This window comes from Cotesia glomerata, linkage group LG5, assembly GCF_020080835.1.
Source record: "Cotesia glomerata isolate CgM1 linkage group LG5, MPM_Cglom_v2.3, whole genome shotgun sequence".
Taxonomy (NCBI): domain Eukaryota; kingdom Metazoa; phylum Arthropoda; class Insecta; order Hymenoptera; family Braconidae; genus Cotesia; species Cotesia glomerata.
In genome coordinates this window covers 8,197,268-8,224,005 of record NC_058162.1, presented here as the reverse complement: position 1 = coordinate 8,224,005, position 26,738 = coordinate 8,197,268, and the positions used below count along the sequence as shown (strand labels likewise).

The window sequence follows — 26,738 nt, the reverse complement described above, 5'->3', positions numbered from 1 at the left end:
TTCAAATATCTTCGAAACGGCTCGACCGATTGACTTCAAAATCTAATCAGCTTGAAATCTCAACGAACACTTTCAAATGCCGTATCGTTCATCTCGATCAGTGAGTTCGTTCTAAAGATATCACGTACGACATAATTTTATTTACATATACACACACAGCCAGACGTCCAACCGGAAATAGTCGTAATGGCTTTCTAGGACCTTATTTTTTTTTTTAATTTTAAAAGCAGGAAGTTAAAAAATACATGAATTATACGGTTAAAAATTGAATTTGCATTTGCATTAAATTTTACTATAAAAAGTTCAAAAGTAGGGGGTAGAATTCTTACCTATAAATAATGACCGAAGCCACGACAAGACCAACTACAATAGAGCTGAGGACGATAGAAAGAATTGCATAACCTGGTAACGCTGTTAATAGATAAAATAAAGAAAACACATCATTTTAAATAACATTCAAAATTTACAAAAAAAAAGTTGAGTTAGATTTGTGTAGATAATAATTGAATTTATCGAAAACTTACTTTTATCCGGACATAAAGACCCATCGTATCCACATTTAGGCGTATCTGGAGGTGGCTCCAACCTACCACCGGACCAATGTATCCGCTTACCGGGAACATACTCGAGGGTTTTGTTAGCTCCGTAGTAATTCGCAACAATCTGGAGCAAGACCGGATAAACAGTGAGTAGCTCTGATGACCCTATCATAATGACTAAGCTCGTTTTAAGCCTAACAATTTCCTCGGTACATGCATGCAGCTAGTAGTAATCACTAGTACGAGTGAAAGTGTATTCAAAGTAGCGGAACTTTTGATTAATTAAAAGAGTAATCTATTACCGGTACGATGGATATTGAATTATAGGTCACATAAGCGCACGAACAAGTATTTAATATCGTAAATCGACGTTTAGTCGGTGATTAATTACCTCAAACTTTGATGTCTCTGGGTCCATGTCGAGCAGTGAGTAATCTGCTATTCTGTCGCCATTTTCATCTATGTTCACATCTCCGGTGATACCTGTTGAGGAACGATCAAATATTTACGTTTAATTTGGTTATCTATCAAATTTATATGGTAAGTTACTACAGAGAAAGGACGATTAAATTGGTTAACAAATAATTAATTTAAGGTAAATGATGCTTTAGGACTCGACTTGAGTAGAGTTTCATCGAATTTAATCGAACTAAAATTAATAAAGTCTCAGAATACTGATACATTCTATATCATCGAAAAAAGTTTCAGATATAGAGAAAATTTTTTTACTAACACTGATAAAATAATTAACTTGATTCAAGGCAGAAATTCGTGAACCGAAAAATTTATTTTGAAAAATACCATTATTTTGATTTGAGTAGAAAAATTTTGATCTGAAAAATTTTTCTTGATTTAAATAAATTTTACGAGTTTCAAGACAAAAAATTCTTGAATCAAGACAACTGATTCTTTTTAAAATAATTATTTTAAATAAAAAATATTTTTCTTAAATCAATTACTTTTTTTTTTATTAGTGCAAGAATCCAAAGTTCTCAAAAGAAAACGGAATTATTCTTGGATTTTGAGAATTAATTATGTTTAAAAAACTTTCTGTACCGACTGAAGATAATATCTTTCCGAATTGGGAGTTAAGCTATAACAGTTATCGATCAAAGGTGATATTATTTTCTAAATCAAGAAGAAAAAATTAAAGACACGAAATTTTCGGAGCGCGACTACCAATTTTCTTGAAAATATTTCTCTCAAATCAATATATTTTTTCTATCAGTGTCCAATAATATATAAATGTGAGAGAACCACGTGCTCAAGTAGTGAAAGTATAACATTAAAGCCGATTAGTATCACAAGATGACACCCCAGTCCCACGTACTTATATGAAATTAGGGTCGTAAATATATAAATCAGGAGCTTATAAGTAAAAGATAAAATTAATCTTGTAAGCTTCAACATATATATGTAATCCTCGGGAAGTTTGTCCATAAAAATAGTCTCTGTTTTATAAAAGATGTTTATAAAGCAACAAAACGTCTTACCTTTGAAACTTTTTCCCCACATTCTCTTGGTCAGATTTCCGCCGTCCAAGTTTATCTCCCCCGGTTGCTCGGGCAGGCTCTCTTTAAGGGCGAGGGCGTAAAGGAACACCGCGTCGTAGAACGCGGCTACAAAAGTTGAAAGTGAACTGTTTCCAAATGTGAAATTGTACTTGCTCAGCGCCAGAGATTTAACTTCACGTGAGAAATTTAAATATTCTTCGTTGTCCGGCGTACGTGCTGTCACTGTTAATAAAGCTTGATAAGCTTTCCTGGCTTTTTCATTCCGCTCTTCCGTGTCGCCTTCCATCCTCCAAGGCTCTTTTGAGTTATTATCACTGCAAGCGATAATCGATTTACTGTTAGACTAGATTCATGAAAAATTATCAGTCAATCAATCGTTCATTCAATTGGAAATTGTTTCACTATTTTTATTCATAATTTTTGGTGATGCAGTTAAATGTTTTTTATACTGTGATTGGAATTAATTTTGATGGTTGTAATAATTAAATTGCTTCAAAGGTTCCGTATAATTAGTCGAGAAGCTTCTCGTTAGATTGGCATCCCTCTAGGTTGCTTCAATATGAGACAATAATGCTCTCACTGCAAAACTCTATCCATACTGCTGTTTGAACGCGGACTTTCGGGCTTGTAATGAAGAGAATTGCTTGGTATTCAATTACTTGATTCAAGAAAATTAATTGTAAGATTCTTAAGTGAGCACTTTAATTATTTTTTAGAAGCTTTCATTTACATTTTTATAGTCGAAATGCACTTAAAGAAACTACACATGAAAATATAGAATTCTTCAAAGGAAACAAAATTACTCGTAATTGTGGAGAATACTTTTTTTCAGATGATTTTGATTGCATCTTACAAATATAATGTACTTTTAGTCAAAAGTTTTGAATTTTTCTTTGTTAAGAAAACGAGTTTCAAAAAAATTTTTTTGAATCGAAATATCTGATTTTCTTTAAAATAATATTTTTATGTTAAGGTAGTTTTCGTGGTTAAGGCAAACCATCAGAAAATTCTAAATTTTTGTATACTTATTAAGGATATGATGATACAATTACCCTAAAAATTTGAAGTTGATTGACCACCTCTAACTCAAGATGAATTTAATTAAAAATTGGATACTTAACATAGATTGCATACGTTCTCTACTGTTCTGTACCAGTTTCTTAGTTATAAAAAAAAAACTGTCAGAAACTTTCAAAAAACTGACAGTCTTTTAATGTATTTATTGTGAGTTTAAAAAAAAAAATTAAAAAAAATTTTTGACCGTCTAATTATTTATAAATAACAGATTAAAGTTTAACAGTTTATGAAAAAGTATATATCTACAAAGTCGGGCAGAAACAATTGTATGTTTTTTCGAAATTACTTCAAAATTCCTGGCTCGATCGATTTAAACTTGAAAATTCTTTATAGGGCTTCAAAAACTGCATTGAATGCCGCCAACCGCGTGAAAATCGATTCATTCATTCAAAAGTTATTGCCGTTTGAAAATTAAAAAAATTGTGTTTTATTAAACTGGTATTAGAGTTTTGAGCTCAAAGAGCTCAAAATGACACAAAAATCATATTTTTGAGCTCGAAAAGCTCAAAAACGAAATGTGTAACTTTGAGTGCTTAAGTACAAAATGAGCGGGAAGTTGCAGGGATGGCCTTTAGAGTCAACCGTCATCCTGATTTTTTTTGTATGATACCTTGTACTGATCTTAAAAGATCCTGAAATTTTTGGATAGGGTTTTTTTTTTTAAAAAATATGAATTTTTGAATTAAAAAAAAATTTTTTTTTTGTTTTTTGCAACTTCTATATAAGGTAAAGTTATGCAGATACATAATATTGTAATTTTGAGTATTTAAAAATCAAATGCATGACGTGAAAATATTAAATGATAAATTAATTTCAACTTTTTTTTTATTTTTTGGACATAATCTTGCATCCTTAGAATAAGTCATCCTTAACGAATGATAGAATTTGTTAATTGTCCTTTTTTTACTTCATTTGGAGTCTTCTTATTAACATGGGAATAATTTGTAATTTGAGATTGAGAACTATTGATGTACAGAAATTCGTAAGTGAATTCGGTAGTTGATTGGGCGAAGGAAGTCGGTCTTGAAGTAAATGTTCATAAAACTAAAGTTATGATACTAGGGAGTAATAAAAAACTAAGAAATCTGAACAACTGGGATTTGCCTTAAATTATCATTGACGGTAATATTATACCTTATGTAAACTCAACCAAACATTTGGGCATACACCTAACTAATAATCTCTCTTGGGATATCCATGTGGCTCACATTACTCGTAAGGTCTATGGTACATTAAATTGTCTAAAACACAGAAGAAACATACTCTCTACTTCAACGCGTAAACTACTAGTCATGACTACCATAATTCCAATTGTTGAATACTGTTCCATAGTTTTGATTGACTTATCCAAAAGGCTAGACTACAAAACTGGCTCATGGTTAAATCTAAACGAATGTACTCGTTAGCGTGCTTCATTTACAAACTTCTAAAATCAGGTGAACCAAAGTTCCTTAGAAGTCTCTTCGTTGAAGAATCCACAGATATTAGAAGATCGGAAAGAATTGCTGCTAAACAAATCAATGTGTCTTTCAAAATGCCAAACTTCTTAACTACTACTTTTGAACATTCCTTCGTAGTTTCTGCGATCCGAATTTGGAGGGAATTACCATTTGAAGTCACAAATTCACTTAGCTTAAATTCTTTTAAAACTAGTACTTTTGAATTCTTCATGAAACGTGAACGAGATAATGAATCTTAATTTCAAACTTTTAAAGAAAACAATGAATCCTAATTTTCAAACCTTTGATATTCATTTACACATTTCTGTTACATGAGTTTATCGTTCTAGATCATCTCAGATTATCATCTTCTATAATTTGTATAATTTGTACCACTGAGTTTAACTCTTAAATTTTTAATGCTCAATTTTTATACTCAAATTTATTTTTTTTCTTGTATTTGTCATAATTGTATTCCAAAGTAAAGTAAAGAAAAACGATCAATTCTTAATATCTAATATTTTTAAAATCTTATATTTTCATTAGTCATACGTGTACTTTTATTGTAACTCTTTTTGTATACTTTTGCCATCTGGCTATACTGCCTTGGCATTGAAATTAAATAATAAATAAATAAATAAATAAATAAGTATTCAAAAGAACGAAAAAAAATGATATTCTCATGAAATTATTTCTAATTTTTATAGAAAATTAATATCTGTTTGAGTTATTTGAGGTTAAAAACTGTAATTGAAATGAAGAAACGTACAAAATATATCATGCGTTAAAAAAATAAAAAATTATATCATGCGTTAAGCCTGACTTTAAGATTATGTCCAAAAAATAAAAAAAAGTTGAAATTAATTTATCATTTAATATTTTCACGTCGTGCATTTGATTTCTAAATACTCAAAATTACAATATTATTTATCTGCATAACTTTACCTTATATAGAAGTTGCAAAAAACAAAAGAAAATTTTTTTTTGAAATTCAAAATGTTTTTTTTTTAAATTCAAAAATTCATATTTTTGAAAAAAAAAACCCCTATCCAAAAATTTCAGGATCTTTTAAGATCAGTACAAGGTTTCATACAGAAAAAATTGATCAAAAATTTTAATAGCGGTCTCCTTTTTTGACGATTTTAAAAAATTCAAAATTTGACAAATTTGGCATTTTTCAAAATTTTTTTCCAAAATATTTTTTTTTTTCAATAGCTCTAAGTGTCCCCTTTCAAACAAAAAAAAGACCATTCCCTTATCTATAATAGCATTTGAGATATTGCAAAAACAAAATTGAAAAACGGAAAAAATCGCGAAATTTTGAATTTGCATATCTTTTGAAAAAAATTTTTTTATTTTTTTTCCTTTGGCAGAACTTTGTTTTATGATAAAAGAAAACTTCTGATCAAAATTCATCCAAATCGAAAGGGGTCGATTCCAACTACTGGTCGATTTGACATGGAATGACCCAGGTTGTTAATCGATATCAATTGTGTATACAATTTTTATGTATAAAAAAAATTTTTTTTTTTTTTGAAAAATATCTGTTGAAGAGTTTTTATGTAATTAATTATTAAAAATCGAAATTTTAACATGCATGAGTCTATAATTTTGCCGAACTTGCTAAAAATGAAAATAAAACAAAAAATTTTATTTCTGTCAATTTTGTTAAAATAAAAAAATAATATTCTATGATTTTGTTAGTTCCTTAATAGAAAAAAATTTTATTCACAGAATAACAAATTTAAATTTGAAATTTTGAATTTTTTAAGAAATAGGGAGATCGACTGAACATCCAGTTGACTTAAAAATTCAATAAAAATGAAAAAGTGAAAAATTTCTTAATTAAAAACAACGTTTTAAAAAATATTGACGATCGAAACTTGAAAGAAGTATTTTTTTTTTCTTTGCAAAATGTTAGTAAAACTTTTTAAAAGCATGTCACTAAAGTTCAAAAATAAAACTTTAAGTTCTGACGTCATAGTCTATAAGTGCAACCCTTCTGGATTTAGCGGTTGACGGTCAGAGTCATAGTCATAACTTGTTTTAACCAACAAAGCGGTTAATTAAAAGGTATTGGTCGTATATGCTGAAATTTCCGAAGAATGTTTTGAAATTTAATATCGACTCTAACTTGATTATAAATTACAACGGGATTCAGTAATAAATGTAATGAATATGTCGATTAAAAATGAACCTAATCGAATAGTACTTCCAATAAAGAGCGCGAAATTTCAATCGAAGCGAGGACTGATTATTCAAATTCCAGTAGATATTAAATTTATATGATAATATAAATTAAATTGAATAGTTGGTTTTGGAGTCACGAGCATTTGAACAACTCGTTTTAATCTCGAGAATGATCAGCTTACAAATTCAATGACTGAAATTCAATCGACTGTAAATACCACATTTTTATAATTAAATTTAACAGTAATTCTAGCATGCAATATTGTAGTGATTTTTGTTTTAATAATAGAAATCAGTTGAGTGGCAAGAAGTTTTACATGCTTTAAATCGGAATTTATCCTGAAAATTGTAAACTTTGATATCAAATATCTCTCATTCTAAATAACCAAAAATATTGTAACTTTTGAATTTCATAATGAAAATTATTCATCGACTGTAAAAAAAAAAAAAATATGGTCAAAATCTGTAGAAAAGTGGGTTCACGCAGGAACTTTCGTTAAGTTATGAAAAATTCTACGGCCTAATAATTAGAAACTAAATAAATTAAATTAAGAAAAAGTTTGGAAAATTGAAAAATGAATGACTCATAATGCTCATTGACTATATAATAAAAAATATTTTACGTTGCTATGAAAAAGAAAATGTTCGTTCAAAAATATTAAAAGACACATATGCTATATAATAAAATTGAGAAATTTTATGTTTAAATATATTCAATTCTTATACTAAAAAAAATATTATCAATATGTCTTCCTGGGAAAAAAAATAATTATATAAAATTATGTATAAGAATATATAATTATATAATTTTATATAAAATTATCTAAAATCGCGCAATAAAATTTTATGTGACTATATAAAATTATATATAACTATATGAAAAAATTTTTTCCCGGGTTATAACTTTGTAAAACATATGTCACTATGATACAAATAACACCACTATCTATCTATTTATTTATATTATATTATATTGTTAACTGGTAAAATAAAGTCCAAAAAAAAGATAATTAATTATTGTTAATTTTATAAAGCAATTTATATTTCAAATATTTTGCAGTACATATTTTAAAAGCACTTTCAAACGCTTTTCATTATATCGTGCAATAAAACCTTCGTCAAATAGGCTTCTATTAGCTGGTACAAAAAGTAGACAAATAATGTCAAATCCCAGGCATATTTGCTCGTGTAAACGTAGTCTTTATCTTTATAAACCGGCAAATAAGTACTCGAGTTAAAGCTAATGAAGAAGTTTAAATTCTCAGGAGTGGTTTGACGTGTATCGTTTATTGGATGATACTGCAAGAACGGATAAAGACCGTTTTGGAATGTGTGCTTAGCGTGTTGACGGGTTTTGTGCTGGTACTATACGAACAGTGATGAGCTTCTACACATAATAGAACTAATACCCATACAAAATACACACACTTGTATTTACTGTGCGAGGTTTTGGATAAAGCTGTGTTGGTTATTCGCAAACTTGGCGGCGCTTACGTGTTGTTTTCAGTTTAAATATCTCTGAATACTGCAAACTAGCTTGTTTCTCTGTAGATAGATATTTACTGACAAATACTTAGATACATGTGTGCCTGTTAGTGTATATTGAATTCATATTGCTTGAGCTTACTCGTGTATGTGAATAAACGAGGAATTCAAATCGATAAATTTATCGGCAAAGTGAACAAGAAGGCGGTAGTTGTAGAATTAATTCTACGATAATTTATACGGAAATTAACCGGCTTGATTATTTCATTTCACGTTCGTAAAGTTATTAACGATGGTTGATTTATCATTTATCTTCCACTGCTTAATTTAGTATCATTATAGCTGATTGAACATTTCTTTTTGTGCAAAATATTATTGAAATTTTTTATTGCTTATTAGTAGGATTAAGTGGAAAAATTTTAATCGTTTGATTTTTTGTCTAAATTTATGAACATCAATGATGAAAAATTGCACAACTCATAATGCGCAGCATTTGAAAATACTCTACTATTGAAAATTTTTTTTCACTTCTTTGGAAATATTCTTAATGTTAATTCTGAGAGATTAAAAATTATTAAAAGATTAATTCTGCAATTTTCAAAAAGTTACTATCTGTAATAAAAACAAAAAAATAATTAAAATAAACTAAAAATTTGTTCCCGCCAAGCAAAGAAAAATGTTCGTAGTTTGGAAACACAATAATTTTACAAAAAATTCATTATTTACGTCATTTATTCTTTTAAGGTAGTTTTTTCCCAACCTATAATTTATGCTACTGCTGTCTTTTTCATTCGCTAGTGTCGCCTCTCTTACGGGCTATTGCTCACTTACTTCCACATATGACTTTATTTGTTTACTTTACTAGTTTATCAATGATTTCTCAAAAACTATGTGGTAGGGAATCCCAGAATTTTTTAGGGTAATTATACATGTTGTAACGTCCACGTTTTCTAATCAAACTTATTCTAATTAATCCCCGGCTCGAAATTTGCTCGCATTATAAATAACAAAATATAAACAAAACACTTCATTTTAAATAAATCAAAGAAAAAGGAAACCTCTTTATTGGCCTGATCATGTTAATAAACGATATAAACAATATAAGCAAATTGAACAATATAAACAATACCTTAGAACACTCTTTTCACACATATTCGCGGTTCAAAATCATTAACGCGGTTCAAAATCAAGAAACAATATAAGCAATATACACTAATACAATAGAAACTTTCTATCCAAACATACACGACGGTATTCACGGTTCAAACTCAAAAACGCGGTCTACAAAACACTAACTAATTTCCCAATAAACCCCCCCCCCCCCTCCTTTCAGGGTGACTAGCCGTCATCCCTGTGGGGTCCTAAACTCTACCCTGAGAGCAAGTGGAGAGTATCCTCCTCGCTCCCACCTACCCGGCTTATGATCACCTACCGTACCTCAGCTGAAGGCTTCGGCACGGGGAGTAGCACTTTCATCCGGTCGGTTCACGATACTTACCTGGGCCTTGGTCAGACTCCAAGTAGAGTATCATCCTCTAGAATTACTTGGTGAAGAGTATTCTTCCGAGTAATTCTCCCGAGAAAAAATTGCTTGTCAAAATTATTTTTAAAACGGAACTTAACATATTTTTGAGCCATCACTACAAACGAAACATCTTCGCCATCTATCGAGGCTCGCGCGAAGCTTAACACTCGTCGAAAATTTCTAAGTTTTTATTTCCCAAACACAATTCTTTCAAATAATAATCGTCATTTCTTTCATTATCCATCCATTAGCTTCGTCAAATTCACAATTCTTTATTATTTTAATCGTAATTTCTTTCATTCTCTATCCCTTCGTCGATTTCCCATACTAAATCTTGCTTGGGACTTATAAAATTTTCGCTTAACTAAATTATTTCTCACATAATAATAATCGTCATGTCTTTCATTATATATCCATTCGTCGCTTTCCCATACTAAATCTTGTTCGGAACTTAGAATAATTTTACCAATCTTTTAATTTCTTTTACAATTAATTTCTTTTGCTCGATTAATTCGCTCGGCTTCATAATAATTTCTCACACGCTTAATTTCTTAATTTAATCATACCTTCAGTAACAATATAATATAATATTATTAACTAAACAAATACAATAATTAAATAATAATCGCCGCACTAATAATAATAATTGTTTCTATTAATATTTTAAGTAATTAATAAAAATAAACTAAAATACTCAAGTACAAAAAGTAAAATCTGGGTCATAATGTATTAATCTAAGTAATATTAATTTTTCGTGAAATTCTTAAAATTTCTTCAATACAAAAATAATAAAACTTCACGGTTTTCTCTCTCTTTTCCCATACCGCCTGTGTAAAAATGTCATTTTCAATTGCAATTATCTTTGTTTAGAAGTGGTAAATGGTCTCTAAATTTTAACAGCATGTGCATTATGCATTTAATTACTTATATTATAAATTTGGAAGATTTCTTGAAATTTTCCTCGCATGACCCAACTACCTTAAGGGGGTATTCTAGTCTAGAAGCATGAATTTCAAGTAATTTTTTGAAGTGCCGTAAAAAAAAGGCAATCAATATTTTTAACATCCATTTTTTTTATAAGTTATTCATTAACATTACAAGAATGCAAAAAAAAAAAAAAGTTGAAAATTCAAAAAATTAGCAGCTGATCAAGTGGGGGGGGGGGGGGTCTCAAAAAATTGGCATGTGACCATGCCCACGATTTCAACCCTCCTAGCAATCGGAAATAAAAAAATAAAAAAGATTATTAATCTATAGTAATGTCGCTAGGGCATGAACTAGGATCATCCCCAAATTTCAATTTTTACTATTTTTAAAAAATTCGAAAAAGTCAAAAAAAGTAGTACAAAAAAAATTTTTATTTCAGGCAGTCGCCATTTTGTGAAAAAATTTTTTTTCAACTTTTCCCTAGTTCATGCCATAGCGACATTACTCTAGATTATTAATCTTTTTTATTTCCGATTGCTAGGAGAGTTGAAATCGTGGGCATGGTCACGTGCCAATTTTTTGAGACCCCCCCCCCCCTACTTCATCAGCTGCTAATTTTTTTAATTTTCAGCTTTTTTTATTTTTTATTTTTTTCTGTATTCTTGTAATGTTAATGAATAACTTATAAAAAAATGTATACTAAAAATATTGATTGCCTTTTTTTTACGGCACTTCAAAAAATTACCTGAAATTCATGCTTCTAGACTAGAATACCCCCTTGTTCGGTGAACAGGCCCAGCCGCGATGAAGTCGCCCCTGGGGGACTCCCAATTTCACGAGCTACACTTATCAACCGCTAGTTCCCGCTCAAACTAACCGCATGCGCAAAACTGAGCTTGACCGATCACGCCATGTCTCGAAGCTGTGATTGGCTGATCGCTTCGCAGAAATGCGCAATCAGCCTTCTTCCCCAAGTCGACGAGAAAGAAGACGCATTACTATTATTATCTTTCGCTACACCGCCATTGAGTCTAACGCTTCGCTATCCCGCTAAATTAATTCGCTGGTGTGATAAAATTCCGCTTTTTCGCTTAATTGATTATTAATCCGCTTTAATAAATTTTTATTAATTATTCTTGAGTTTGTTACAGATAATTTGTGTTATTTGTGTAGTAATTCACCGCTTTTCCAGTGCCGACAGTGTGTTCAACCACGTGTCAACCGACTTCGCTTATTTACATACGCTTTCAGTAACTTATCCGCTTTTATTATAACAATCCGCGAGCTTACATATTAAATATAACTTGTATTTAGTGTAAATAAATTTATAGTTCATATTGTTAATCATATTTCCGCGTTTTAATTGAGATATCCAGACCAAAACCTGATCCTTAGTTTTCCCGCTATTACATCATTTTACACCCCTTAATAGACTTTTTTGTCTCTTTCGGGGTTTGGCATCTCAAATGGCTATTTAACTACACTGATAAAAAAATTAATTTAACTCAAGAGCCAAAATCTTGAACCAAGAATACCATTTTGAAGAAAATGATTTTCTTGAGTCAAGAAATTATTCTTGATTTAATTAAATTTTTCTTGTCTCAAGAATTTATTCTTTTGATTCAAGAAAATCATTTTCTTCAAATGGTATTCTTGGTTCAAAATTTTTGCTCTTGAGTCAAGTTAATTTTTTTATCAGTGTAGGTTAAGTTTAATTACAATCAATTCAAAAATAAACTGGTATTTTCTATGTCACTTTCCATAAAACATACACGGTGAATTTTGTTCCTAATGCACATGAGCGTTATAATAGATAGAGCTGAGTTAAGTAAATGCGAAAAACACTGCGAAATATTTTTAATATAAATTACTTTAATAATTATTAATTATAATTACTTTAATTATAATTAACAATAATAACTTTCCTTCTTTTTGCACTTTATTTAATCAATAGCAATATAATATATATTTTATCAAAAATTTAATGAGCGATATGAGTCGGGGATTTTTTGATTTCCAAACTTTGTTGAAAAGTTAACTAGGAAAATTGAGCACACCCAACAATTTATATTTCAGAAGTGCAATTCTCTTTACTCTATAAAATTAGCAATATCTAACCTCGGTCATTATTTAAAGTTACATAATTGAATTCACTTCACCTGGAAGATAGTTCGATGGAAAAAAATACGTATTCTCCTGAATCAACCATTCCCAATTCATCAGCCGCCAGCAGTATTTCTCGTATCGTAGTTGAATTAGCGCACATAACAACGACTGCAACAGATAAAAGTATACATCCATTAAATACAGCACCAAAAATAAATTTAACCATCAGATAATTCACCAATAAAAAATTTCTTTTTTTACTTTTATATTCATCTTATCTCCATATTTTATTTTTTAAATTCCGAAAATCGATGCCAAGTTTTCTTGATTATTCATAAAAAAGTTTTCCCTTGTTATCGAACTTGACAAATGAAATAAAAGTTTTTTTTATTAAATCGAGTCTTGACGTGAAATTGAATAAAATTCCAACTGCTAAAAAAATTGACTTACATTTTACAGCAAAAATTAGTCAAAGAATGCAAAAAATAAATTTTATTTTTTTCTATAATGCTTAAAATTAATTAAAAAAAAAATTACCAAATTAAAAAAAATTACAAAATTTTTTTTATTTAAAAGGTGCAAAAATTATTAAAATTATCATGATGATTTATTGTTCCATAACAAAATTTGAATAGTAGTGTACAAGAATAAAAATAAAAATAAATTTTTATTGAAATTGACACACAGCAATTTACTTATTCGTTTCTCCCGCAAATAATGTGCACTCAAAGCTATTCTTAGCTTCAATCCTTTATTCAAACATTTTTCAACTTTTTTCAATACAAGTGGAAAGGATAGCATTGAGGCTGTCAACAAGTAAGAGCTTATCTACACGAATAATATAATAGTACGAATTTGTAACTATTTCTGCGCTTCAACTTGTTCAGTCATGTGCAAACTATCGATAGCACTTCAGGAAACATTCGAAACTTTTTGTACTTATATTTATAGATATGGATATGGATTCTTGTCAAAAATTTGGGGGTTCCAATATATTGGCGTAGTAGAATCATTCTTACATTGTATCGGATAAGTCTATAAATAAGTTTGACGAAAAAAGATCGACAAACTCTGCACTCTATACTCTATTCTAGGTGACCGAAAACACCTTGAGCCTATTACCTTCAATTTATACCGCTATAAATTGTATCATTTCTTAAGTAATGTTTAAGATAAAAAATTCTTCAGGTTCATAAATAAAAATCTCTTGTGTTTGTTGTAGCTCACAACCGAGAGAAATAAAATGTCACGCTAAAAGCATTTAATAATAAAGAATGAGCTAGATGTGTAGTGTCCATCTCTACACTGGTCTTTATTATCTCAATTTTTTTTTATGATCGGAAGAAGAAATTTATTTATTAATTGGGTAATAATTTTTTTCAATCAGTTTTTTTGTGAAAAATGGTGTTTTTTTTTTTTTTTTTTTTTTCATCAAAAGAAAAATTCTAGAACCAAGAAAATAATTTCGAAGAGTTTTATTGTCTTGAATTAAAACGAAAAATTTTTGAATCAACTGAAATTTTTTAGCTTAAGAATTTTTCTATTCCAATTAAGAAAAATATTCTTAATCTAAAATAATTAAAGTAAGACCACGACATATGTTATATCGGGTTTGAAAATAATAAATAGCTTATTAAATTCAATAGCTTAATTCAATTGTTAAAATTTTTAAATGGGGAGTTTGAAAAAGAATATTTTTCTAGAATCATCAAGTTTATTAGGTTGATTATGATAAAAAAAAAAAAAAAAAAAAAAAAAAAAATTTTATTTTGTTGAGGAAATTTTTTATGAAAATTATTTTTATTCTGAGTAATTTTTTTTCTGAAATTATAATTATAAATATTATTATTATTATTATTATTATTATTATTATTATTATTATTATTATTATTGTAATAATAATTTTTATTATAATTATAATTATAATTATTATTTTTATAATTATAAGTAACAGAAAATTTTTTACTAGAATCGTATTGATTTCGTAGAAATCTATCTATTGCATTGGTCCTTGTGTCGGAATTCACACGGAATTTGTCATTTTATCTCTTAAGTAGTCGAGTAAAGCTCAAAATTAGCATTGGTTCAAAAGTTTATATATTTATATATATATATATATATATATATATATACATATATATATATATATATATATATATATATATATATATATATATATATATATATATATCTATATATACAGGGTGTCCCAAAAGTCATGGACGCCATTGTAGCATCTGATGAAAAAAATAATTCTGAGACGAAAAGTCCTTAGCCATTTTTCAATTAACCGCATAGATAATTAATTATTAATTAAAAATAACGTCTTTTTATTTGTTAGAGAGAGAGCGCCAGTGTCCAGTAAAGTATGTGCCAAACAAAGACACAACTAACTGTATGACTAACTAGTTTCTATAGCTAACGTAGTCACACATATTTACTTACACATTCACACGTGCAAGCGTCTTCGTTGGAACGCACTTGACTTGACACTAGTGCTCTCTCTCTAACGCATAGAAGGACGTTATTTTAATTAATAATTAATTATCTATGCGTCTGATTAAGAAATGGCTAAGGACTTTTCGTCTCAGAATTATTTTGTTTATCAGATGCTACAATGGCGTCCGTTACTTCTGGGACACTCTGTATATATATATATATATATATATTTATATATATATACATATACATATGTAATATAACGTGGCTTGTGGACACGATAGCGTCTACAATTCTCAACGGATTTAGATGAAACTCGGTACACATATTCTTTGGGTAATTACCTTGAACGAGTTCGAAGATAAGCAAAATCGATCAATTAGTTTAGAAATGGCGGCCATTTAAAATTTTCAAAATAGTGAAAATCATGTTTTCGGTGACTTCATTGATGTATAACTTTCGATTGAAAAGAGATTGTTAATTTTTGATAAATTTATGTAAAAGCTCATGAAATCGCCTTCAATTTGACGTTTATAACATTGACATTTTGACCATTTTTAGTTATTTTTTCAAATTTAAGAGTGCAATTGAACCATTTTTAGGCAATGTGTAGTACAACCGACTTATGTACGTCATTCTATCAAGAACTTCATTCAGTGAAATTTACCTTCCATTTCGGGTGTGGCCGAATGGCGTTTTTTTTCAGTATATTATCCTGCAAGTGCAATCTTAATTAGTCATAAACGCTATCAAAATTAGGAATGAAGTTTACACAGTACAACATTAAGAAGTACTATATTATTTACTGTTTAGTATTTATACTCTCAGATGCTAAAATTAAATTGTGTGACCTGGGAAATCAGTAATATGTCACTCGTCTTACGGATCATGACAAAAACACTTAGCATCGAGAGCTTGATTATGTCTAAATATATATGAGGAATAGTCATAAAATCAATAATTAGCCGTTTACTCTACTTATTTTACCATGACCCAATATGCTCTTACTAACATCACACCAGGATATATAATCGGTAGTTGTTTATTGTTCTAATATCTTTTCATCAAGATATCAATATCCACGTTTTAAGATGTCGTATCACATAAAAACATTTGACAGCTTGACTTTTTGTGAAAAATCAAATCTTAATACAATGTAATTAGTAATGGCAATATAAATAGTAATGGCAGCTTCTATTGAAGTTTTAGATATCAAATCGTTTAATAAATATTTTTTAATTTATACACGTGAATTAGTATATTTCTTACCTAGGGCAGGAAAATAAGAAATATCTCAGATTACATGTAATTGTTGACCGAGGCGAAGCCGAGGTCGACAAACATGTGATCTGAGGCTTTCTTATTTCCTGCCCGTGGTGAGAATACTATTTTTCTCCTCGACGGAGGCGGAAAGCGGCATTTTCATTTAGCGCAGCGGGCGGAAAATTACCGCTTTCCGTCCGGAGGGGAGAAAAAAATTTTTATACCGCCAATTTTCATCTATATTTTTATAGGAATGTGAACGTCAATCAACATGTTTTATTATTAAAAAAATTTATTTTTAGAATGATTAAAATAAAAATTAATAGCAGATAAGCTCTTTAGAAGAGTGAAAAAATTTTCAGTTTTTTTAAATCTTTATTGATAGTTTATATGTTTTTACATGATTTATACATTTTGTTGTATTTATTTTGGTAAAAATTTTTATAAAAAATCTAATAAAATGTTGAGAAAACATGATTATTTTTATTCTACAACTTAGCAGCTCAAATAATAGTAATATAAATATTTTTTTTATAAGAAAAGTACATTTTTAAACAGCTTGTGCAGAAGGTATTATAAGCGGGGAGGCGGAGGGGTGTGACGAGTGACGGCACCGCGGGCCTCATCGACGGACCGAGCAAGCTACCGCTACCGCGACCGCGTCGACTGCCCGTGCTACGGCATTTATGTATTTAGTTTTAGTTTTGTTCATGAGTTGAATTATTTTGTTAATTATTAATTATTATTGGTTATTATTATTTTTATTTGTTATTAATTAATTATTAATAATCATTGGAAACGACGTTGAAAAGTAAAAAAGGAATTTGTTAGTTCGCTATCGCTGCGATAGATGGCGTCGCTTGTTCACTCGCAGTAAAAATCGCCGAGCTAATATAAGCGAAACCGCGTCGTGATAATTTTTGTTCTTTCAAAGAACAAAAATTGACTTTTTCTGCCCTCCGGCCGGAAAGTGGCAACTTTCTGGCCGCTGCGCTAAACAAAGTTGCCACATTCCGGCTACGTCGAGCAGAAAAATAGTATACACACCTTGGCTAGTAAATAAGAAAGCCTCAGATCACATGTTTGTCAACCTCGGCTTCGCCTCGGCCAACAATTACATGTGATCTGAGACTTTTCTTATTTTACTGGCCTAGGTATGTAATATACTATATCTGAAATTAATAATTGATTAAAATATTTCGAATAAATTCGAAATATCCAATTAATAATTAATTTCTCAGTCCCAGCGACTATTTAGTAAGGTAAAGGGCCCAATAGCGGAACGACGAAGACCGTGTATCAGTATTTATTATTTTAAAATTATACAGGCAACTTTGAAAAAGAAATAATTTAATAGATCGGTTGAAACCAACATTTAGTTGTGTGAGAACAAATTCAAATATAAGTTTAATCGAAGTTTAATAAATAAAAAAAATGTTTTTCGAAAAAGTCCAAAAGACCCAGTACCAGAACGCTAAAAATGACTAGCCCTAATAGCGGAACATAGTTGTCCCAATACCGAAACAGTGAATCATAAAAATTTCTCCAAATGCTAAAATTATACTTCATCTAAATTATAATGAAGTTAATGATTAGTTGAGGAATTAAACTTATTAAAAATAGTATTTAATTATAAAAGAGATAATTTTATTTATAAAAAATATAATTTTTATACTGAACATTTATTATTCCCTTTGACCTTTGGCATCTTAATAAAACCTATACACAATTTATTAATTGATATATAAATTTAACGATGAATATTTTTTCATAGTGTGAAATACTCTTGAATTAAATAATATTTCATGAAAAAATATATCATTTCAATTTGGTAATACAGATAAACACAAGATTTGGAGGTTAAACTTTATAAATTAGTTTTAGAGAAAAATATTAACTACAAAAATTTAGTTTTATTTTTAAAACTGAAGTTTATGCATATTTGATGATATTGTTATAACAAACGTACGCACTGTATTAATTATTAAACCACAAATAATTTTTTTATTGCACTAAACCTTGCTCTTTAGTACAATACACTGCATGTGTCAGGCGGCAGAGTAAACATGGCAGTCTGTTCCGGTACTGGGTCGAGCTAATTTTAAGTGTACCAATAGACGAACAGCAACAATTAATACTTTTAATTAATTTTGTTTTTATAAACACTTAAGACTGTGAATTCTTAATAGCTCTACGAACACATAAAAAAAAAAAATTACTGAAAAAGTTGCTTTTTAAATTTTTTACAAGCTTAAGACTACTGACTATTTTCTTAGAAAATTCCTTAAGGAATCGAGGTAAGTCATAGGACTCAGCTTGGTCCGATAACTTTTATTTTTTTTTTTAATATTTTTGATAGACTTGTAAATTTTACTTATATTTTATTTCATACCCAAAACATTGAGATTTCAAAAAAATAAAAATTCTTAAAATTCCACATCATACTCAACAAGATATAATATAATAATCCTGAAATCGTTCCGGTACTGGGTCTCGTTCCGCTATTGGGTCTTTTACCTTATGGGAAAATAATTTTACGAAAATTATTTATTTTGTATGAAGATTATTTTCTAATTGTCGTGGATGAATTTGTATGGAAATGTATTTTGATTGGAATTTATGAAATCTGTTAAATTAATTGAATGAATTTAATATTTAATTTCGGAAATTTAAATAAAAACTTAGAAACTTTCGGGGATTTTCCAAAGTTCGACGGCGAGCGATAGGTGGCGATAATTCGCCAATAATTTTCGCTGTTAGTAATAATTTTCGGGTTGATAAAGCCCGAAAATTATCCGCCGTTGAGCAACCTTTCTCTGGGGTTAATTTCTCGTCTAGAGACTTCTGGCCGAGGAATTAGAAGAGGGTCCACTCTACCTGGTGCGGACTACCACAGGTAAGTGAACTTGATCTACTACGAGAAAAGGCGACTCTCCACCTGGAGGCCTTCAGCCAAAAGGTGGCAACCACAGCCGATTAGGTGGGGCGAGGTGGATTTTATTCACTCTCCCCTTGGGAATCGCGAAGTAGGGCCTGCGGGGCGGCACTAGTCACCCGTCAGGAATCGGGCACCGGAGGACCGACGGAAGGGAATTAGCGACGCGTTTTTGTAAACAACGGGAGTATGATATTACCGAAGTCGGTAATGATATTAGTAATAAACGCCGTGCATGTATGGGTTTTGTTTAATTAATCGCCGTTATTGTAAAATGTATAAATTTAATGTTTTGTTTATTAGAATAAAGAGGTTCTGTTTTTGATAATTATAATTAAATTTTCGAGTTTAATTAATTTAGATTTACCCTCGTTAGAATCCTGGACTCCGGCGAGCTTAAATCGAGCCGGGGGTAAAAATACGTCAAAAAGTACCCGTTAAAAGATAATAAATATTTATTAAAAATTAATAAATTTTCTTTTTCGGGTTAATATGCCTTGTTTACTATGCGATGTGAAAATCATTCATAAATAAATAATGCCACAACCTTTCATAATAAAATACGATACACTAATAATTTTCACCCTAAAAATATTCTGTAATTTATTACAACCATTATTTTACTATTCATTGAATTTTTTCTGATAAAAAAAAAACTATTAATTTACCTGATTTCAAGAAATTGTATCATCTATTGAAGTTATGTAACTATAAAAAATGTAAAAGTAAAATTTTAATCAATATTTCTGAATTGTTAATAAGTCATATTCAACAAATGATTTATTTGTAGTTAAAAAGTATTTAATAAATCATCTAAAGTCAAAAAATCATAATAATATTGAACAGTTCTTACATTTAGCAAAAAAATTTTCTAAATGTAAAATATTGAATCTTAAAATATGTATATCAACATATTTGTATCCCAAAATTCAAAAAAGTGTCCCTTTAATTTTATTCAATCGATTATTTCCGACACAATTCCAATCACAACCCTCACTTTTCACCATTAAGTCTGATTCAGAGGAAATGCGAGATTCTGAAAGAGGAATAGGAAGTTATAGTTGACGGGAGTGACTTTCAACAGGGATATATTTGCCATAGAAGATCTAACAGCGTGAAGTAGAGAAACAAAGGTGACACTCCCACTTGTCTGTTCTCCGTTCGTAGCATACATACATAGAAGAATACTAGCCCAGCAGCCCCTACTTTCCTACCCTCGGTATATTAATACCCGTAGTCGTGGATAGAACAACGTAGAGCGAGTAGCATAGACGACAAGTTTGATACGACAAGAGCTAGTACGGGCTCTTTGAACTTGACACTTTGATTTTCGAAAGATATTACCCTGAGGATGATAGATTTAATGAAAAGATACTCTTTGATTACTTTTTTTTTCTCGCTTTAGATTTATAGTAGTTTGCTAATAATTTTTTTTTTTTTTTTTTCATAACTCAGCGATTTACTTCTTCATTAAACTTTATTGAAAATTAATCGAGTCTTTAGCAGGTATAACTCTGATTTTATCACTGTTTATTATCGATGTGAGATTTACAGATGATCAATAAACAATTCCACACTCTTTCAGGTCACATAAAGGGTCATGTTCAAATATTTATTCTCTTATCTCGAGGAATAACTTTACGTGGTGTGAAGCCAAAGAGGGTTTACGGTTTACGGTCAACTGTCGGTGAATAAATATTAAAATAAATAATATTTGTATTTTTGTTCAAAATTATTCGTGAAAATCTGGGTAGAATGAAAAATACAATGTAAGGTTTATAGAAAAGACTGAGTTATCCGAATACAAGCTGGGATGAAATATATATATATATATATATATATATATATATATATATATATATATATATATATATATACGTATGTACATATATAGCGAACGTCACAGACGCGACGGGAGCGAATCGTGACCTAAGGCAATATTTTTCTTTATCGCAAAAAACTACTGAATGCCTAAAGAGATACGTGATCTTTGTGCTAAAATACACAATCGTCTCTTTCCTTGTTACGGATTTCCACTGATTTCTGGAATCAGAGTGGAAGAAATCCAGAGTAAAACGGAAAAAGTGGAGGAAATATGTAAAGAGCGAGTTTGTTTTTAGGACAATTTTTTTTTTCACTATTTTACCCAAAATTTTTGAAAACTATTTAGATAATTGCTAATATTTAGTATTTTTACTTTGAGCTTGTATTCTGTCCAAATGACAAGAGATACGATGAAATTAACCAAAACTTTTTCGTTATACTACCTCCAAAAGTTCAACTTTTGAGAGCTGGGTGGCGTCCGTAAAAGGACTCTTTTCTAAAGACTCTACCATACCGTCTTTTTTTCACGGCCTAGGCCGTGAAGTTTTACCCCCTCCTTTTTTTACGAACTTTTCGTGTACACCCAGAAGAAATTGAGAGAGACTGTAAAAAAAAAGTCACATTCTAGCGTACCGACCGATAATTTTTAGTCAATTTTAAACTTAGTTACTATTGAGTGGCACAAATTATTTCTCTGCTGGCAGTTTATTACGAAGCAGACCTAATGTTAATAAAATAACAACAACGCCATAAATAAATACTAATAAAAAGTTATTTACATTTTCTGGATGTGAGCAAAATTTTAAGATTATATAATCTTATTATATAATAAAAAGATAATTAATATAAAATTAATTTTTTTTGCCCTTGTGAAACTTAATAAAATTTAAATATGTCATTATTTGCCTCCTATCCCTCAAAAGTTAAATTTATGGAGCGATAATAACAATAGTATATTACATACCTAGGCCAGTAAAATAAGAAAAGTCTCAGATCACATGTAATTGTTGGCCGAGGCGAAGCCGAGGTTGACAAACATGTGGTCTGAGGCTTTACTTTTTACTGGCCAAAGTATGTATACTATTTTTCTGCTCGACGTAGCCGGAATGTGGCAACTTTGTTTAGCGCAGCGGCCAGAAAGTTGCCATTTTCCGGCCGGAGGGCAGAAAAATATTGTATATCATTCGGCCGTTTAGTGGCGATTTTGACAACGACTTTTTTTCAATATTCGCTTTAATATTTGTGACGTGAAGGTTCGAAAACGATCGTAAATTTCCGTCCTCGGCTACGCCTCGGACGTTAAAATTACGCCCGTTTCGGACCTTCCCGCCACAAACCTTAAGCTCATCGAAATATCGTCGCTGTCAGAAAACCGCCACTTCATGGCCTTATGACATAGTATCTATTTTTGTACAGCATTGAATTTTTCCTGCAAAAAAGGCTCTTACGATTTTTTCGTATCTTTAATATTTTATCCCAAATTATGATTCCAAACTTTTGAAAATAATTAATGCGATTGCCAATATTCAAATTTTAACTTAGAATTTTAATTTTGTCCAAATGATGAAAGATAAGCTAAAATTAAGAAGGACCTTTTTTGTACACCATTTCTAACAACAAGGTTTTAAAGATTTTTTCATATATTTAACATTTCGTCCACAATATTTATTTCAAACTTAAAAAATGACATTAGTCTTCAAAATATAAAATTTGAATTCATTAATTCTTTACAAAACTGTTAATTAAAGTTTTCATGTAGGTTATAATTTCTCAACCCAGTTTAGCTCAACGTTCTAGGAAATGACGCGTCTTAAGCATGTATACAGCTAACTAAATAAATAAAAGCGTAAATAGGCAAAAATAATGATAAAAAAGAGAAAATGAAAGACAAATATTTATTTTGATTTGTAAAATGACTCATCTAAAATAATGCGTATCTCAGTATCAAATACGTCGACGGGAAGACAAGTCGGTCTGAAGTTGATGAGAGTTTTCGTCTGTTCTTTGAGTTACTCTTAATCGATTGATAAAACACACAAAAAGTATGAGGTGAAAAAGATTGAATTCTACAAACTTTATTTTCTTCTTATTTCTTTAAAGTTCTTTAATTGAAAATTTTTCACAACGTTTCGCTTCTATGTATGTATAGCGACTTAACTTGTATTCTCGCTTTATATTATTATCTCGCAACATAATATTTACTTTTACTGAGCGGTATAAATAATATTTGACATGGAAGTTGTTTCATGACACTCGTTTTCTTTTTACTCTCTATCTGTCTGTGCTATGCATATTTATTTAGTTAATATAAGTTTACTTTCAAAACTCATTGCACTCTTCAAATGCGACAACACACACAGTAGCGCTCAAAAGTATTTTGACAAATATATTTAATGGTTTAATTAAAAATAAATATGAAACACAATAATCATTTATTTATTTTTTTAACAGCTTTTGAATAATCTACAGAATAGTGTCAAAGTGGTCCTTTTTCGTAACAAAAGAAAGTTTTATTTTTAAAATATTAGGAAAATGGTGGCTCCAAAGTAATTTGACATTGTTGAAAAAAACTAACGCATTGTCAAAATACTTTTGAGCGCTACTGTATTATATATGGTGGTTTCTAATTGGTATTGACGGATAATTAGACTCTTCAAAATTTTTATTGACTAAAAAGATAAATTTAAAAAATTAAATTAATTGCTTATTATAAAAATTGGAAATATTTACAAATCACCTATTTTTATAAATTTTGAATAACATTTTTTGTAAATATTCTATGAACAAGTTTTTTTCTTACTGACTTTAAGACATCTAATTATAACATGTATTATAACATGTTACCACACAGAAAAAAAAATGTTCTTAAATCAAGTATATAATTTTGAAGAACTTCATCTCTTGGTTTGAGTAAAAAAATTCTTAAACTAAGAAATTTTTACTTGGTTTAAGTAAATTTTACTTAATTCGAGAATTTTTCGGCTTAATTCTAGAGAATTACCCTTTTCAAAATTATTTTCTTGGTTCAAGAATTTTCCTCTTGAATCAAGTTAATTTTTTAACTTCCCGCTAAGAAAATCGAAGATTTTCAAAAATCGGGAAGTTATTGTTTTCACCCCGTTTTGCAAAAATCGAGTTTTCATCAGATCTCGACGTTTGAAGGTCACAGGAAGCTTCCCTGACTATCCCCGCGAGGTTGTCACGGTGTCTGTATGTATGTGTGTGTGTGTGTGTGTGTATGTGTGTGAAAGTATGTGAACCGCTTATAACTTTTGAACGGCTTGACCGATTTCATCGCGGTTGGTGCCATTCGAAAGGGCTTGACCAAACTTAGATTTTGAAAACTATTTAGACCGATTCAGATCGATAGATTTTGAGAAATCTTAAAAAAACTGAAAAAAACATTTTTTTCAAATGTGGTTTTTTTAGAATAACTTTTAAACGGCTTAAAGGTTCAATTCCAAAAACTAATCAGCTCTCAACCCTAATAAACCACGTCAATCGCCACCAGTCCGGTCAAAATCGATTGATTCGTTCGAGAGATATCGTGAACGAAAGAAAACCGAAAAAAGTGTTTTTTCGGAATAACTCCAAAATTCCTAGCGCGATCAATTCAAAATTTAAGATTCTTTGTGAGTCTTAAAAAACTGCATCAAATGCTTCTAACCGCGTAAAAATCGGTTTATTCATTCAAAAGTTATTGCGGTTTAAAAATTCAAAAAATAGTGTCTTATCAAATCTCTATCAGACTTTTGAGCTCGAAGAGCTTTAAAGCATAGGAAAGCAATCTCTTTGAGCTCGGAGAGCTCAAAATAACCCATAAATTGTATTTTTGAGCTCGAGGAGCTCAAAAACGTCGTTGGTGCAATTTTAAGCGCCTAAGTATAGAATTAGCGGGAAGTTGCAGGGATGGCCTTCAGGGTCAACTGTTTTCCTAATTTTTTTTCAGTGCATTGAAAAAATTAGCTTTTAAATATTGCTCTTTGATTCTATTATTGTTCTCATTCTCATAAATTGTACAGTACTATTGAATTTTGCAACTATATTATTTAATTATTCAAAATTATTAACTTCCTTAAAATATGATAATGTTGGTCTTCTATATTTAATATTGTTATACGTGTACTTTATTGTAAAAATTATGTATATCATTGTCATTCGGCTATTTTGCCTTGACATAAAAATTGAATAAATAAAAATAAAATAATTAATTTACAAATTTACACACGCATTTATAACCAATGACAGTATACAATACAATAATTTTATCTTAGTTTCCTAACGAAGATCATTAGAATGAAAAAAATTATTAACTTTCCGTTTAACATACACCATTCATATAATTACAGTAATAATGAAAATAATATAACAATCTAACGATTTTGGTTTTTAAATATACTAAGAAGTTTGAGAATAAATTTTATAGATTAAAAAAGTAAAAACAAGATTTAACAATAAACTAAACTAAAAAGTAGAAAATAACTTTGAATGATATTAAATAAATTTAAAATAAGACTAGAGTAATTAACAAAAATTCGAAAAACGGTTGACCCTGTCGGTCACACTGATAAAAGAATTTGTTTATAGTTAAAAATATTTGTTAATATTTAACAAATAATTTATTAGAGGCCACTTTTTAGTCCTTAATAAATATTTCTTAGTATTTAAAAAGATTTATTAATATTTAATAAATTAATATCAGATTTTTTGAATATAAACAAATCATTTTAAATACTAAGGAATATTTGTTTAATACTAAAAAGTGGTCTCTAATAAATGATTTATTAGATGATTTATTAATCCTTCTATCAGTGCATCTCTGGAACTTCTCGCTATATACGAGTTCAAACGCTTGAGAAATGATCTTTTTCGAGCTCGAAAATCTAGCAGTTGTTGACAGCATACGTTTTTGGAAATTTTTAATTGCGAAAACTTTTGATAACCTACTAAACGATTTGACATAAAATTTTGGAGTTATATTAAAAAAAAAACACTTATTTAGAGTTTTAAGAAATCAAATATCTCACGAACGAATTGACCGATTTAGATGAGATTGGTAGCGTTTGACGCAGTTTTCTGAGCACTAAGAGTTGCTTTATAGCATAAAAAATGATTCGAAAAGAAATTTCGAAGTTATTTGAAAAAAACACTTTTTTTTTTTAATTTTACGTTAACGGTTTCTCTTCAACGCATCAACCGATTCCGATGCGATTAGACTTTGGAGAGTTGATTAACTTGAACTTTTAAGAGCTTATTAGAATTTGGAATTGATAGTTAGATCTGTTTAAAAGTCATTCCAAAAAAACATTGCTTAGAAAATTTTATTTTTGATTTCTCAAAATTTACTGGTCCGAATCGGTTCAAATGGTATATAAAATCTAAATTTGATGAATCCCTGTTTGTGTGTTACGATCAATTCTTTATTTCTTTTAAATGTCATCATTACCGAGTAATTGGTGATGGTAAGTTCTTATG

The 26,738-nt window shown here is 29.6% G+C and overlaps 1 protein-coding gene across 6 annotated transcripts in view; it reads right to left on the bottom strand.

Annotated features, from left to right (window-relative positions):
* Positions 1-26,738, bottom strand: part of LOC123265734 (atrial natriuretic peptide receptor 1-like) — a 227,678-nt gene that overhangs the window by 140,287 nt on the left and 60,653 nt on the right. For all 6 annotated transcript variants that reach the window (XM_044729613.1, XM_044729610.1, XM_044729609.1 and 3 more), the window contains 5 exons: positions 12,856-12,970; positions 2,033-2,367; positions 931-1,022; positions 525-663; positions 330-411 (listed from right to left, as the gene is read on the bottom strand). In XM_044729613.1, the coding sequence (XP_044585548.1) occupies positions 330-411; positions 525-663; positions 931-1,022; positions 2,033-2,367; positions 12,856-12,970 (763 nt within the window). The remainder of the gene's footprint in view (positions 1-329; positions 412-524; positions 664-930; positions 1,023-2,032; positions 2,368-12,855; positions 12,971-26,738) is intronic.